This window comes from Dermacentor silvarum, chromosome 3 (assembly GCF_013339745.2).
Source record: "Dermacentor silvarum isolate Dsil-2018 chromosome 3, BIME_Dsil_1.4, whole genome shotgun sequence".
Classification (NCBI taxonomy): domain Eukaryota; kingdom Metazoa; phylum Arthropoda; class Arachnida; order Ixodida; family Ixodidae; genus Dermacentor; species Dermacentor silvarum.
The window spans coordinates 221,240,353-221,257,483 of NC_051156.1; the positions used below are offsets into that span (position 1 = coordinate 221,240,353).

The window sequence follows — 17,131 nt, forward strand, 5'->3', positions numbered from 1 at the left end:
GTGTGCTCTTCATTGTTTACAAAACATTAACTGTGCAAGTAAGCTTGCGTTTGAAGAACAAGGAATTTTGTATGGGGAGACTGGTTCAGATTATTTTACAGGGGCATTTATGTTTATTATGCTCTACAGTAACAGGCGTTTAGCACTTGAACAAGCTGACGACGTCTGTAGTTGAGTAAGTGAGTTATGAACATTCTAACTGATCAGTAATCACTGTAAACTTGTATTTCTAGAACAGTTAATCTGCTCTCAAGTCTAAGCGGTACAGGCCCAGTAACATGTGCTCTAACAAATTGTGTGTGTTTTTTGGAAATATTTTTCATTAAACCACCCTTTGCACTAGAATATTCACTCATAGAAGTTATTTGTTTTCTGTCAGTGAGGCTCTTAGTGAATAAAATGTTGAAAAATACAAGCCCAAAGTCCCAGAAGAAAGAAAAGACAAGTAAAGGCAGGGGATACTACTTACTAGAACTAGAATACTAGAACATCTAGGCTCTACATCTACTAGTTCTTTTGTAAATGACACGTTTCCTTCAGTGTTGATATTGCAGTGCTAGTGGTGTAGCAGTAAAATAATGTCTATGCATGACAACTTTCTGTGGCAATTAAGAGTGTGATAGCGCTTGTGGTTTCTTGGAACACATGCTGAATCAGGTAAACTTCACGTGCAGTGGTTTCACTTTTGCCCAGACAGGGAAGAGAAAAGCAACAAAACAAGCCGGAGTTGACACTCAGTGGTGTATTTAAACTTATTTTGTTGTAAATAAGGTCTTTATGTTTTCTCTTTCCCAGTTTAACTAATGCGAATGAAAATGTGGGACTTTCTTCACGAGCGCTTGTGTGTTTTTTGCCTCCGTAGCTTGCCACAGAAAGTTGTCTGTGAGTATAGCGCAATATATGCTGCCCTTTGTTAAGATCCACATGGAAATTCTAGACAACGAATGAACTGATCAAAGGTTGGTCGTTAAAATTGTATTGCGCAGCTGTTTTTGTTCTGAGAGAAAAGTCAGGGTTGGGGGAGGGCGACACCACAGCCATCTTGCTCAAGGCATAACCTCGACTATGCCATGGTACATCAACTCTTGGCCTTCCTTGGTGGCCTCTTTTGAGTACTTCGTCAGCTTTCGTAATCTGACAAGAACCAGTGTATCAACCCTGACGTGGCCGATGGCGTCAGGAAATCTGAAATTATTGGTGATAAAACCAGACTTGCAATGTAGTGCTGTGCTACTGAACTATCTGGGGGCATGCATACTGACCTTTCAACTGTTGACAACTTGTGTGTTGCCTTTGATGTGCAGCCACACCATCTCATGCTTTCCCTTCATATCCTGTCATGCCCGTGTCCACACATAAACAATATCATTTGAAAATGTCGCTTCATTTTCCTAGTTGTATATCGAAGCATCACCAGTGACATCTTGATGTCTTGCAGTAACCACATGCTCTGTGGGAGTTTGGTCTGGCTGCACTGTGTGCGATCATGGGAAAATGAAGTGTGAACAGGAAGCAGAACACTTTTTAACAACTAATAATGGTGACAGTGATTTTGTGCTGCTGCTATCCTTTTGCCAAAGATGATGCCAGCCTCAATTTATGCATGCGAGTCAAAATCTTGCAGACACCAAGTAAATTCTTGAAAGTGGAAAGCAAAATAATAGGCTCAAGTTGCCCTAACTTGTTTCCACTTAATTTGTCTATATTAGTAAATAGCCTCGCTGTAACACCAATTGTTATAATGCCTATGGAAACGCTGTACAGTGAATACTGGGTATCACACTTCAGCACTGCTGATCTGTCGAATAATTCACACTTGCTGTAGCGCTCTGGTTAGCTCAGCTGGTAGAGCGATTGTGCAAGGAAGGCGCTAGGAAGCTTTCTAAAATTTTTTAATTTTTCTTCAGCTAGGAAGCTTTCTAAAAAAAACATTATGGTTTTCTTTTGTAGCTTCATGGTACATTTAGCTGGATGAACAGCATCCTTTTGAGGCTCAAGCATTGTGCAAGGTAATTGAGAAAGTGCTAGTTGATCATTAAAACTTTTTTTCTCTTCATCATGTTTTTTGTTTTGTGTTAGTGTGTGTGGTGTAACCAATTTTGGCATTAGTTTCAATTAGCTAAATCAATTTACTACATTACCTCTATGCCCTGATACCTCTACCTTTTGTCATTTCACTGTCTTTTTTCTGCAGGAATAAACATTTGTGTGGAAAGTAAGCACATGCAATTGTATTTCCAAGAGACCATATTTCTTTTTCACTGTGGTGTCTATTTTAGCATAGCCCCTTCAGTCATGGTGTAAGTACATTTCTGTACACTTGTTTTGCCAATACTGTCCAGTAGTGGCAAAGAAAAACCATGGACATAGAACTGCAAGCAAATTGAATACTCTGTTCACGCCGTCTCAATTTAGGCTGAGAAGTGTACTGGCAACTTCACTGAAGGCACTACCATGTTTGACTGAATGTTCGACATGTCGCATTCTGCCAGTAATGGGTGAAGGAATAGTTGTTCGTTCACCGTAATCGGGGCCTGCAGCCAATAAACTTTCTCATGTCCTTGAGCCAGTGATCATATTCTTGTGGAAACACGACTGTGTGTACAAAAAAAGATCAAGGTTTAATCACTCTAATTATGAGGACTCGTTAGAACATCTATAAAAGATCACCCTACCATGCCGACTTCCTCTCAGTAGAGTCTGCCACACTTTGGAATAAAATTAAGTAATTTTCAAACATTGACAGTGCATCATAATTGGTGACTGAAGGGTTCACCCATGCTATGGGCTAGTTGGCAATAGGAAGATTTATGGAAAAAGAAAAGCAGAAGACTTGATTCATGACACTGTTAGTCATAAACTTGTCACTTATAAAGTTCACTCACTCACTTATGAAAATGTGTGCCAAGTTTGTACAGAAATGAGAAATTATTTTTCCTTAACTTAAGCAGAGTGAAATTTTGTTGTGAGATGTCCATCTTGATGAGCAGGAATTCGCACCTCGTGCTTACATAAAATAGAGTTGCATATTTGCTTTTCACTCCTCCATTCAGCTTACTGTAGATGTTCTGCATGCTGGGCATCAATACATAGCTGATAGCTATGCTTTGCATCATGTCTTCCTTCCATTCAGCTTTTGCAGGAGCACAGCATTCCTTAGCACTATGCTTTACTGTGGCAGACCTTTTGGTTACTGCATAAGTTATGTTCTCAGTTAACCAAGTGCTATTAGTGTTGTGCAGTATGAGGGGAAGATGGGGAACTACTGCAAGCTTATTTCCCTGTATTGACCACACAAAGTGCAAATGAAAAGCAGTGATGTCGTGCGGTAGCTGCCGAGGCTAGCAGCATTTGTTGGGAATTGGGCTGCACAAGGTCTGCAATACCTCGTAGCATGCTGTGGTGCACATTCATGCGATGCCAAAACTTGTTACAACAATTAAATGTGATAATTTGGGTTGTTATTCTGCAGTGAGTGTAAACCCTCAGAACAACTTCGCTGGAAAACAACTAGGCCAACAATGTCTGCTAGTGTGTTGTTATTGTTGCAACAATTGTTGATTCGATGTGACACTACTGCCAGCACCACCAGTTTGTGGAAACTGTAGGCCTAATTTGCGGCAGAGTTAGTCGACCATATCTTTGAAGGACCTTTTACGAGGTTTAGACATTGCAAACGAACAAGCCCAATGTGTAAATCGTATGGCGATGATCGTGTTTTCAAAGTTGTGCCGCATAGGTTACTGGAAAACAAGACAAATGGTACATGGACCAAGGCATAAAACAAGGTGCGCACTTCATTTCCCGTTTTGCTCAGCACCAGTTCTGTCGTATAAGTTCCTTTGCACTGTTAGAAAACTGTCAGCCGTCTTGTTCCGTCCATAATGTGTCTTGTTTTCCATTAACCTACATAACGTCAATTACTTGAATATATCAAAGACCAACTAGCCCCTCTACCTGCTGTTCTGCCGATATTCAGTTATAAACTGTTTAGTCTGTTATGCCTTAGTGTTATGTTATTTCTTAGTGGTGAAATGTATGCCGACAACCACTCTTTTACTATCCACCCATCAGGTTCTTTCACAAAACCACACCTCTACTATGTACACCTTTTGTTCAGTGTGCTACAGTGGCAGCAAAGATCACACTACTGAAGTGGGGAACTATTGCAAACATAGCACCACACACTGAGCAAGTGCCCATTATTTAATGAGCATTTTTGATTATTTACCACCACTCACCTGGCATTTCCTAACATGCACCCAGAACCTACTTTGGCAAGTTTTAAAAACTACAAAATGACACAGAAAGTGCTTGCCTGTCATTTGACTGGAGTAATAATGCATCAAGTTGCCAGGGCTCCACAGGGCTATTTTGCTCTTTCCTGTGAGTGCAGGGATTTCATTTTGTTCAGACTTCCAAGGCTCACTCGATGACTTTTGTGATTAAAAGAAAGGCTTGCAAGTTGTTGGCAATTGCCAAGTCTTTTTAATAACATTTGGAAGTTCTTTTCGTGCTATTCATGCTAGGAGTATAGTTTTATTTTTATGCACTCTGGCAGTGGGCTAATGGCAATAAGTCTTAATGTATGCCAGTTAGCTGTGATGCAGAAGTTTTAGAACTAGACAGTGTCAGTCATGTTGATTTCTCCATCTACATCTTGGCCATGCTATTAAATGAGAGCTTATCTAATTTTTTTCTTTTGATTAACAAATTTTGGGTGGATGCTTGTTCGTCATTTCACTGTACTTAATCATCTTGCATCGTTTTTGTTAGAAATAAAATGGCTAGCAACTTGTAGGGCAGTACAAACAACATTTGTGGGATAAGTGGTTGAATACAAAGCCTACATGCAAGCAGCACAACATAATAAAATGGGGATGTGCCATAGTGTATCATTCTAGCTCTCTCTGGTGTTTGTTCCTTGTACTAAATGAAGCCAGCAAAGTTTCAATGCAAGATGCTTTTATGATATCCCAAGCATCAGGAAAACCAGAGTTGTATTCTGTAGAAGCAGCTGATTCAGTAAAGCTTTCAAAACAATATTTACTAAAATTTAAAAAAATGCTTCAATATACTGCACACACAACAGTTTATCATGGTACACTTCTCACTGTGTTACACACACATTGCAAGAAACGTCAGTAGTTGGCACAAATTGACAAGGGAAACAGACAGAAAAAGCTTGTTCTTGACCTAGTTGGTGTTATTAAAGGATATGCTTAGTGATAGAAAGATGAACCAGAAACCGGAACAATAATGACAACACGTTAACAAGATGACATGCGCAGAACGCAACATTGAAATGACATGGCGTGCGAAAGGTACAATCAATGGCTAATGGGACAGCCAGTTGTCGAAAAAGATTATTTCAGAATTGTACAGCATAATGATGTTTCAATGACGCAGCTCGACTTCCACTACAAAGTACGATTCCTCAATCACCTTTTCGGTGCAAATGAGGCGATATGAGCATTCTGCGTCAGTCACCTCGTCTATATATTTCCGCATTTGTGCATAGAATAAACTAGTTGGATGGTAACGCCTGTGTCGTAATTTTTGTTCCCGTTTATGGCTCGTCCTTTTAGAAGTAATAATGTCCTTTAGATTTGTTTGCTGTCATTTAGAAAAAAGCCCTCGACTTCACTGACTTTCGCATTCGCAGCCTCTAAAAATCAGCTTGACAAAGCTGCTTTTTAGCGGCTTTTACTCCCATGCACCTCAAACATGTTGTATGTAAACATGTTGGAAATAAATTCAATTCACATAATTACTATGACAGCAGTCATGAGCCCTCAATTCCTCAATACATTTAGACTCCCACATTATGACGATCACAGGGAGCCCTAATCATGAGAAGGAAACTTCCAGAAGAATAAAAATGGGTTGGAGTTCATACAGGAGGCATTACCAAATCGTCATTGGGAGCTTACCACGGTCGTTGAAAACAAAAAACAAAAACAATTCATTCTATTGGTGCTAACATATGGGGCAGAAATTTAGAGGTTAACAAAGACGCTCGAGAACAAGTTAAAGACCATGCAAAGAGTGATGGAACGAAAAATGTTAGGCATAACGTTAAGCGACAGGAAGAGAGCGGTGTGGATCAGAGAGCAAATGGGGATAGCCGATATTCTAGTTGACTTTAAGAGGAGAAAATGGTGCTGGGCAGGCCATGTAATGCATAGGGGAGATAATCGGTGGACCATTAGAGTTATAGAATGGGTGTCAAGGGAAGGGAAGTAGAGCCGAGGACGGCAGTAAATTGGGTGGGGTGACGAAATTAGGAAATTTGCAGGTGCAAGTTGGAACGGATAGCGCAAGACGGGTTACTGGAGAACACTGGGGGAGGTCTTCGTCCTGCAGTGGACATAAAAATAGGCTGATGATGATGACTGCGATGATAAGAATCCTATAGTACTCTTGGAAAACTCTAGTGCCAAACGAAGAACTCCTGAAAACCAAGAGGCTCCCCCACAATCTGAAGAAGCACGCTGTAGAAGAGCCACATTGCCATTTCTCATTTGCAAGCAGACATTTAAGGCATGCTCGCTTAGTTAGCCCTCCGCAAAGTGGCCTTTACGTGGTTTTCTTTTACTCGACCCATTTGTTTCACAAACCCGCGACTTATCACCTTGCATAACGACGTGAATACCAGTGGAGAGAGTGTTGCAATGCACATGCACTAAAGTTGCAGGCATTGTCTCAACCAGCACTATTATATGGCACATTAGATGACCTCGGCAGATAATTGATGGAGTTTGTTAACGTCAAATGCAAGTCCAACCTTTAACGAATTATAGGTTATAGCTAAGTAAATAAAATAATTTCTTGCCGATTATGCCACGTAATGAGTTAATAAACAGATATCAGATATAACGAAGGTATTCTGTTGGATGCAACTTTGTTGTAATGTTTAATGGTGTTATTTGCGTACTTGTGCAAATCGGCAGCAGTATAAAATCACAGGAATGTTGATACAATTCCAGGTAAACTTGCTCCGATATCTTTCCTTTTTATGTTAGTAGTACTAGTTATTGTATTTACAGAAAAGGACAAAGGGGGGTTGTGGTTGGAGGGAAAAGGAAGACAATCGGTATCGTAACTGCCTCACTTTCCTGTGGACACCTGAACTCTCTTGAGGTCTTGGGGAAAGAAAAAGCTGTGCTGTGCATGAACAAAAGTATGATGGATGAACATGTCCAGCTCATAACTGCTGTTTGTGATAAAAGTGTTGGAAACAATTGACTTTCTCCGAGTAATAACTAATATTCAAAGACGTGCTACAGGCAATGCAGTGAGCAGCAGGGTGTGCACCAACAAATTAGGTGTATTATGTGTAACTCGCATCAGGTTACAAGTAAAAACACAGAAAAACTTGTTATTCAAGTTACTATGAAGCAAGTCCCACAATAGTCAGTGCCTGCTAGTCTCGTTTTACTTCTGTATGCAAAAATAGAAAGCCTAGTTTTAGGATTCACCTTTCTGTTTAACTGGGGACTTGTCACCATTTGTCACTTAGGGTGCTATTAGAAGCAATACAACACCATAAGTGGCGCAGAGCAAGAGCAGTGCCATCAGTTTACATACAATTGCACTACCAAAAAAAAAAATAATAATAATAACAGAAGACTTGTATTTTTGCACACAAATTTCCATGCCTGATTGCCCATACTTGCTACCTACAGGTTTAGAAAGGCTGCCCACAATGATTTCCCACTACTGAAATTCTTCACGCTTTTATTGACATTGAAAAAATAAATAAAAACAAAATAATATATAAAACCACTGATATGGCATTGAATGCTAGAAGTAAAGCCTAGCACCTAAGATGACTAGCTCACGCATGCTAAGAAGGTGTGGTGGCATACATGTAACACAAGCAACACAACTGACTGAAATATTCCAGAGGTATTTCTTGGCTTTGCCAAACGAACAATTTGAGTTTAAGTGGGAGGTCTCCTAACTTGTTATGTACACAAATTCACAAAAGAAAAAGTTGAGAAAAGCAGCAAAAACTGATGCCGCACGGAAAGTCACTCGGGCATCAGCACAGCAGAAGAAATAAGTAATGCTGCTATGCCATTGTGCTAGCCATACATCATCGACCTACGTCAACATATATCATCATCCTGTGGTCATTCTTATATACTATCATTTTGCGTGAGCAAACCCACATGCCAAAATAGTTGTGTAAAAGTGTCAAGTGCAATAAGGCATGTATGGGCTGCTGCAAAGTTTCAGTGGAGTTGCCACCGTGACCGTCCCTAGTTTCAGCCCATGAATAGTGCCACCATATTTCATTGCACATACAGCCAGGTCCATATGAATTGGTAGCATAGAAGCTTTTGGCAGCATAGAAGACCAGCATTCATGTCAACATCACAAACCAACCAGCCCAAGTTAAGCTAGTTCTACTCAATGTGAGCTGGGTCTCCTTACATTGTGCTACGTATAGAATGTACAGCCTTGCAGCGACATTGAAAAATTTGCTGCTTTCCAGACGACTTACATACTCTTAAGAAAGTGCAACTTCCTCCAGACAGTGGAAAAGGCAGACCGCACAAAAATCAAAGGGCCTTTGGTCATATGAAGACTAATCAAATCATGCAATAAGCAGTACTAAAATCTGGCCCAGATGGTCTGCAAGTGTCTCCAGTTGATGAAAACAAAACATCAACAACAACAACAACAAAAAAAACATTTTCAGGGTTCTTTACGGGATGAAAAATCTCTCAAAGATCGATGAGCAGATCTAAGCCACGCTCTTTCTCCTCTTTTCGCTTCCGCTCCTCTATGAGTTTTCGAAATCGCATCCCGTGCCGTCGATGAAGCTCGGCAAATGTGTATTTTGTCGATGACCGTGACGACACTGGGGTGTTAGCTGGGACACCGCTGCTGCGCTTGACCGCTTCACTACTGTCATTGCCAGTACACCCGTCCTCCTTCCAGCGGTCAAAAGGGTTGAAACGCGCTGCACGGCCTGATGGAGTATCTCGCACACACAGGCAGCTGTCAGAGCGGTTTCCAGGCAGCTGTCCTCCGATGAGCAGGGGCACAGTGTTGCCACATTTGGCAAGGCGCTCGGCCTCTGCTACTTGGCTGAGTTGACGCTGCAGTTCAGCAACCATGAGCTTCATGTAATCGTAAGACGCACATGCCAATGCTTTCATCCAAGCCTCCATTGACTCCTGTGTGTCGGCTGACAGCATGTACATCCGGTTGCCGGAGCCATGAAACACAACCTGCCACCCCCAGGGAAGAAACAACAGCTTTTAAAACTGCAATGAACACATCTGCCACTTATTTTTCAACCCTGCAGAGAAGACCACAACAGCTTCAATATCAGTCCTAAACATAGTGCTGCAAATGCAGATGGAGCTCCAAAGTGACACTTAAATCAATGAAAACCACTCGCGGATATATGAAACTTGATTGCCTTCCTCCAAAATGTTAGTTAGATAACGGAAGGAAAAATAGCACCTAAAGGTAGCATAGACCTAAAAAGAGAACCCATTTGAGTTCCTCAAAAGGAACACCTCTCAATCAAAGAAAAATTCACCCTGCCCAGAGTATTGAACGTGACACAATTAGGGTTGCCAACTCTCTAGCGGACACAGTCAGAACAGCGGGGCTGGCCAGTGCCAGGGACCGCCAGTTTGTACGTGGAAGCAAATATTTTAATGCAATTATCATTTTTTGCAAACTTCACCCAGTTTGCAGTATGCCTGTATATTTGTCCTCAGCTAACCTCTTTCATGCCAACTTGGGTCACTGGGTATCCATGGTCTAATGATTATAGCATGGAGCTCCTGTGCTGAGAGAACAGAGTTTGAAACCAACAGTCGGGCAAACTTGGATCAGTAGGTACGGGACAATGGGTGTGTGCCGCTTTTCACTGAACCTCTTTGTCGTCAACTTGGGTGATTGGGTGTGTGCCACTCTTCAACAAACCTTTTTCACACCAACCTGGGTCACCGGGTATTTGCCACTGAGTATGTGCAGTGAGAGAGAAAAAAAAGAATCCATTATAGTTTCACCGGTGCTAGGCAGAATCAAACCTGTGACACGTATTTTCAGACAATCTTATTCAGACATGCCAGAAGTGGACTTCACAGCAGCACCACTAGATGGTGCAGTGTATCCAGAGGGAAGCACGAGAGTCGAGGGGCACACCTGCTGTACACGCCTTATACTTGATGTCGTTTGGCAGTGGCTATAAGTGCGTCGCTACATTGCTTCACTGTTAATCACATTAAAATCGACAGTCCTCTGGAGATGGTTTCTGCAGGAATATTTTTTTAGGCTAAAATAGGTACACATAGAGATGCTGCGAATGGTCAGGTCCTACAGCAGAACTAGAACCCTGACAAAAATGAGACCACTTTCACGTTTATGACAATACAACAAAAGAGAAGAATGTGCAACCAGGCCATCAGGCATTATAAAAAGAAAATTTATAGAAAAAAAAAAAAGAGTCAGGACATTTGGCCATATCAACAGGGTCAAGTCAGGACTTTTACTCAAAATTCAGGACTGTACTGCTAAATTTGGGATAGTTGGCAATCCTAGGCACAACTGTTTTTTTCCGAGGATGCTGCGCTGCCAAGTTAGCTGACCAGGAGGCTAGTGGATGACTATATTCACTTTCATTAAATTTTCTCGACCTTACAGATGCCTACAGGATTTTAATACCAATCCAAACCAATAATTTCCTTGAATACCTATCCTTAAAACGGCTGGCTCAAAGTGATGACTGTACTGGGCTAAAACGCTGAAGTGGAATGAAACTGTAGTCATTTTGCATGTGGCTATGCATCTGCTAAAAACGATATCTCAAATATTAACAGTGAAGAAAAAGTTAATTAAGTTCTTGGACATTATGTGCAAAAACCATGATCTGATTATGAGGCATGCTGCAGTAGGGGACTCCGCATTATTTTGACCACCTGGAGTTCTTGAACGTGCACCCAATGCATGGTACACGAACGTTTTTTGCACTTTGTCCCCACAGAAATGCGCATGGCCGAGATTTGATGTCACGACCTTGAGCTTGAAGGAAAGGTTGAAATGCCTGGCCAATAGCTTATCGAAATAAAAGTAAAGAATCTTAGCTTCAGCTGTCATGCTTAAGCCATGCATTTAACATAGTGAAGCTGCACAGTGTGGGATATGAGGAATGTCATAGTAGAGGGATTCATTTTTACCACCTGGGATGGCATTCTCAAGCAGTCACTTTTGGGCAAATGATCACTTTCGAGAGATCTTGTGTGACTCAGCACCAGACATGTCAATTGTATACTTCTGTGTCCAATATTGAGTCGCATGAAACCTTGTGAAAGTGATCATATCCCGGAAAGTTACCGCTAGAGTACGCCGTCCCTGGGTTTGTTTGACATGCAACCAAAATGTGGTAAATAAGCATCTTTGCATTCTGCCTCCATTGGAACGCAGCTTCCATGGGCAAAAATTGAACCATCAACCTTGTGCTTATCAGCAGAGTACCATAACCACTAAAGCACAGCAGCAAGTTAATACATTTTCTTTGTAGGGGAGTGCGAATAGTAAATTTTGAGACCGAATTGAACAGGAATAGACCATTGCCAGAATCTAATCGAATATGAAATACTTTTCGCATAGTCTTTGAATAATAAACAACTGTTTTCACAAATACTATTTAACAATGTTTGCATTCTAGCATTCGTAACGTTTGCAAGTTTCCATCGTTACATTGCACATTACGAAGCATTATTTACTAAAAGACCCCCCCCTTTGCCTCCTTCAACACAAACACATACAGCAACTCTTTGGAGAGTGCGAATTATTGCTGTATGGTCAGTAAAGTCTGGCTCCCTGATCAATGTAGCTTGCTCCACTCATGTTTTATGCCTATACTATGCCTGCAGGCACAATATTTATTGTACTTTTGCTTAAATTTTATGCTTAACTGCACACAGTTGACATTCTGAAATATTCGAAAACTGGAAATATATTTATTGTACTGTAAAATAAGGAGCAGTGGGGCTGTGGCTAGTAAGAGGGAGAACGACGACGAGGAAGATAAACCTTGATTCGGTGCTCGATCGGCTGTGTTACCTCTCGCTGCTCTATCGTGCTAGTCGCGAACGCTTACTTCCAAAGTGCTTCGCGACATTATACTTATGAATAGTGCCAATTCGATTCGAAGACCAAATTAAATAGGATTAATATGATTAATATTAATAAGATAAATAGGACACTATTTGATTTGGTATTCGAAGGTTTCGAATATTCGCACACCCTCCTTGTATGTTAATGCACTGGATGGTGAAATGTTTTCATTTTTTCTTTTTCTCTCTTGAAGTGTTGTGTAGACATTATGCTAATACCAATAGCTGCCCACTCCTTTCTTCACATTTTTTGCTCTCTTTAGTCTATTCTTTCCACAACAAGCAGGGTTCAGACAAGTGCAGGAAATGCCTACCTTGAAAGCAAACATCTCCTCATTCTCAGCCAGTTCAACAGTACAGCCTTCAAGAATGACCACGCCTAATGGTTCCCGGTCAGTCTTCTTCTCAAAGTAGAACAGTAGGTTTCCCTTGAGAAGGAACCAGCGCCTCTGGTAAGCACGGTTGACTTCACCACGCTTGAGCAGCCAGCCTTCCCGGTCGACTGGGCTCGAGCTTAGCGCAAAGCTCACCAGATTTTTGTCGTTTATCTTCATGGTCCCTGCACATGACATGCCATAGAATGTGCTTTAGATCTTAAAAATTATGTTCTGTCCAATGCTGAAAAGACGGCAGGGGCCTCTTCTAGGTAAGTACACTTAAAATGTCAGCCACAAACAGGTCAACATGACAAATGTAAGCAATGTAACTATTAACAATAAAAACAATATATTATGCAGGTACAGCTATATAGATACAGGACACCTCATTCTATTGATACTGCAGTTTTCTAATTGTAGCCGACTACTCCAACCTCAACCGTGTGCACAAAGAGCATTTTCACACTTTTCCATATTCAATTTCTCACGAGGCACATTTATTAATTCACCTATTGGTGAATGTACTTGGGGCATATCTTTGAGTGTGGTTTAGAGGAGTAGATATATCTACATGTTTGCGTTGCAATGCAGTTGACAAGAACTCCCTGGTCATGAATGGCAGTTTACTGATTTCACTAAAAATAAAAGTTCTGATAGTTCACACCTGATGGGCAGAAATTTGATGGATAACAAAGAAACTTGAAAGGAAGCTAAAGACTGCACAGTGAGCAGTATTGTTTGGTTCGCAGAGCAAACACAGGCAGCCAGTGCAGGTCATGGAATTAACTGGTGGTCTGCAAGAGTAACAGAATGGGTGCAAAGAGAATGATAATGCAGTTCAGAGTGGCAGTGGATTAGATGCAGTCGTGAGATTACATAATCTGCAGGCATAGCATGGAGTTAACTAAAGCAAGAACATATTTATTGGAGATAGCTTCATCCTGCAGTAGACATTGCTGATGATTATGGTGATATAACAGGGTTGTGGGCAGGTAACAAGCAAGTTTCAGCTGGTGCACAAACACAATTCAGCCTAGTACCTAGCTTGCAACAAAGAGGTGCAACAGAATGAGCATTCTGGGATTATAAAAGAGATACGAGTGCATGCATAAATGACAAATTATGTTTTAATTACAAAGTGTAATCAGCCTTTTCATAAGTGCAAATGGCATCTGCGTAAAGCTCTCGATGCAATGTGCAGGCTGGCTATGCTTGGAGAACAAACCTGCCAATACATAATGCGCATGCTCATGCAGAACCAGATGCACATGGCTGAAGCAGTATCGTTACCTTTACCATTATTGTTTGGCATCAGTGACCAATACTAACCATTACTGTTTGCACTATCAAAGAAAGGTATGCCTTGCACATAAATGCACATGCCATTGTTTTCCACCAACAATGTGGGGGTGAACACGTGAAAAACTCATTACTTTGTAATCAAGGAACTCAACGGGACCATCCATAAAAAGATAGTAAAAGAGTATATACTAACAAGCTTTTTTTGATTCAAGTGCCTGCTGCTGCCAATAAAATCACAAGTTTGGTCTCACTTGCCATTACTACATCCAATAAACTACACCTGTTCCATGATGCATTCTGCAAAGGCAGTGTAATGGGGGTGAGATAATACGAGGGGAAGTCAAAAAGTAAAGGGACTTTTGCAATTTCTTGCACTAGGGTTTGGTAACACTGATAGTATCCAGCGGTGAATTAGTGTCGTCTGCAACACTTCTATGAAACATGTCACTCTTCTTCCCGCGTTAGTCGTTAGAGCGTAGCAGACTGTTAAACATGGCAGCTCCATTGTCGATCTGCACCAAGGAGGAAATGAGGGCAGTGATTCGCTTTTTGTTTGCGGAAGGTGTTAAACCTGCGGAAATTATTGGTTAAGCACAGTATGGTGATAGTTGTTTATCGCGAAGCAAGATCTACGAATGGATAGAGCGTTTCAAACAGAGAAGAACTTCTTTATGTGATGAGGAAAGATCGGGCAGGCCATCGACGTCAATGACTGAGGACAATTTGAAAGTCGTTGAGGGTATGGTGATGGAAAACAGACGAATCAACAGACCATCAGTGGACGAAATCGCCAATACTTTACATATAAGACATGGTTCAGCGCATTCCGTCTTACACGACAGGCTAAATATTTGGAAAGTGTGTGCAAGGTCGGTCCCGAAAAAAATGTCAGTGCAGCATAATGCACAAAGGTTGGACATCTCTCGTAAACATATGGCCCATTATCGTCGCGAGGGAGATCGATTTTTACAGCAAATTGTTACTGTAGATGAAACTAGGGTACATCATCATGAACTGGAAAGTAAGGCTGCGAGCATGGTTTGTAAAAACTCATGATCACCAGAAGTTAAGAAATTTAAACGTCAACCATCAGCTGGTAAGATTACACTAACACTATTCTGGGACATGGAAGGTGTGGTAGCCATTCATTTCACCCCAAAAGGCGAAACTGTGAACAGTGAGAACTATTTTGATGTGTTGCGAACTGAAACCTGCAATCAGATCCAAACGTCATGGAAAACTGCGAAAAGGTGTCATCCTACAGCAAGATCTGCCACATTTTGCCAAACTGACAGCCGAAACAATAAAGGAGTTGGGATTCGAATTGCTAAAACACCCGCCATACAGTTTAGATCCTGGCTCCAAGCGATTTTCATATGTTTGGACCACTGAAGGAAGCGCTCAGGGGAAGAAGATTTGCAACCAATGCAGAAGTAGTTGATGCAGTGCAAAATTGGTTACAGGTGCAACCAAAAAATGTTTTTCCGACGGAATCAAGAAACTTGTGAAACGTTGGGCAAAGTGTGTTGTAGTGCAGGGAGGTTGTGCAGAAAAATAATGTATGTTTCAGTTTTCTATCATTAGAATAAATGTACCTTTTCTCAAAAGTAAGTCCTTTAAGGTTTGGCTTTCCCTCGTATGAGAGGAAACACCTAATAAGTGCTCAAGAAACAATTACTTCAGGATTGTAAATTAAAGCCTCACTTTTTGATACCTGGAACTTCTTGCTGAAAAGCTTTTTTCTTGGTTTTCACACAAGAATAAACAAAAAGGAAACAAAGCTAAGCTGTTGTCATGCACTGTGAATATGCACTGCCCACTTTTTTGTCACCACCATGCTCCACTGCCTACTCGGTTTTTTCTTTTTTTGTCATGTGAAGAGTAGCAGTCAGATGTTTTGCCTCTCAATTGGCAAGTGACATACAAGGGGAAGAAATATATAGCTAAATTTAACCAGAAAAACGTACCACACATTTAAAAACATCCAAAATTGTGATGTCTCGCAACTAAAAAACTTAAAACAATCACACATTCACCAAGAGAGGTGTGCTTTGACAGCTTAATTAAGCTGTATAATTTGCCTTCCCGTTTGCTCTGACAGTTTCTTGCGATGTTTCACATCATGACCTTCTAGAAGAGGTCGTGTTTCACATTTACGAAGGCTACATTTGATAACAGAAAACCTACAGACATTGACTGTGAAGTTTAAACTTCACCTTACCAAATGTTGCAGTCATCCCAAGATCACTATGCAGATGGCACCGCGACCGTTCAGGAGTTATCTGGCCCCAAGGTGCGAGTGCGACTACTCGGCATACCGCAGTTTTCCCGAGACAAATGTGTTCTAGAGCGATTAACGTTTTCGCTCACCTCAATAGCCGCCCAGCCCTGCAGAAAGGGCATCAGCAGGGTATGCGTAATGCAACAGTGGTACCGTGACAGTACTCCAAAACAACCTATACGCCGCAGGGCAATGCTAAATCCTCGAATGTAGCACAAGCAGCATAAGTGACAAGACGCTCCGACATAAGCAGACCACTGAAAATGCAGGCAGCACCTAGCGGGTCACTGAAATAGTGAGATGCTTTAAGAGAACGTAGACGAGGGAACAAGTCAATAATAACACTGGCTCTGCGGCCGTTCTGCGCAGTCTGAAATGCGTGACACTGCGATACACAAATTTGATGCGCAGAAGCGAACAAGCAAGCGGTCGCGTGCTTTTGATTCTAAGCTATCCGTAGTCTTCGTACTTTGGTTCTTTGGTTGCTCTCACTACTTTCGCGATCAAGGCAGCGATGGTGGGCGCGTAGGTCGCACTTTGACCGCTTTGGCTGTGGGTTCGTATGGATTGTTTTGGGAAGAATGGTATCCACCAACGTTGGTTTTTTAATCAAACAATTTTTTGCAGGAAATTATCTGCTACAAACGCCTAAAGTGATTGCAAAAGCCGAAAAAAAAAATGCTTGTCACGTAAAAAAAAAAAAAGTGCATCGTTTTTAAATTTGCACAGAACAAACTTTCCAGCGCCATAAAATCATACATAAGTATTTTACAAGCAATAGACGTAGGCATTTGTATACAGCTTTACTTCTCAAATGTTTCCTCTGTACACAGTGCATTGCCTCCTTTACTAGGAGGCATTGGTACAGTTAGTACAGTTACGGTCATAGAGTTTCACGCTATAAAACGTGTTATAGTCATGGTTATAGTGAGAAACTCTATGGTTACGGTGGATATTATTTACTCATCTAGCCACCGTAGTACAGTGTACTATCCTGTTCTAGTACTAGTACGCTGTAGCAT

General features: G+C 41.3%; 1 protein-coding gene across 3 annotated transcripts; it reads right to left on the reverse strand.

Moving 5' to 3' along the window:
* Window positions 1–4,948: 4,948 nt before the first annotated feature.
* Window positions 4,949–16,652, reverse strand: LOC119446729 (sesquipedalian-1). Of its 3 annotated transcripts, none has more exons than XM_049664352.1 (3): window positions 16,579–16,652; window positions 12,464–12,708; window positions 4,949–9,245 (listed from the first exon to the last, which is right to left on the reverse strand). In XM_049664352.1, exons 2-3 carry the CDS (start codon window positions 12,701–12,703, stop codon window positions 8,736–8,738), a joined length of 750 nt encoding a protein of 249 aa, XP_049520309.1. In that variant the 5' UTR covers window positions 12,704–12,708; window positions 16,579–16,652; the 3' UTR covers window positions 4,949–8,735. The 3 variants fall into 3 exon arrangements, with proteins under 3 accessions (XP_049520309.1, XP_037567181.1, XP_049520310.1); XM_037711253.2 differs by having other exon boundaries at window positions 16,199–16,652; XM_049664353.1 differs by lacking the exon at window positions 16,579–16,652 and adding an exon at window positions 16,045–16,192.
* Between the last annotated feature and the right edge of the window lie 479 nt (window positions 16,653–17,131).

What these genes read in the sequence shown, in the direction of transcription:
- LOC119446729 (XM_049664352.1), bottom strand. Translation starts at nt 12,703, where the DNA reads ATGAAGATAAACGACAAAAATCTGGTGAGCTTTGCGCTAAGCTCGAGC. An exon ending in AGGAGATGTTTGCTTTCAAG is followed by an intron (nt 9,246 to 12,463) that starts GTAGGCATTTCC and finishes TGGGGGTGGCAG; the next exon opens with GTTGTGTTTCATGGCTCCGG.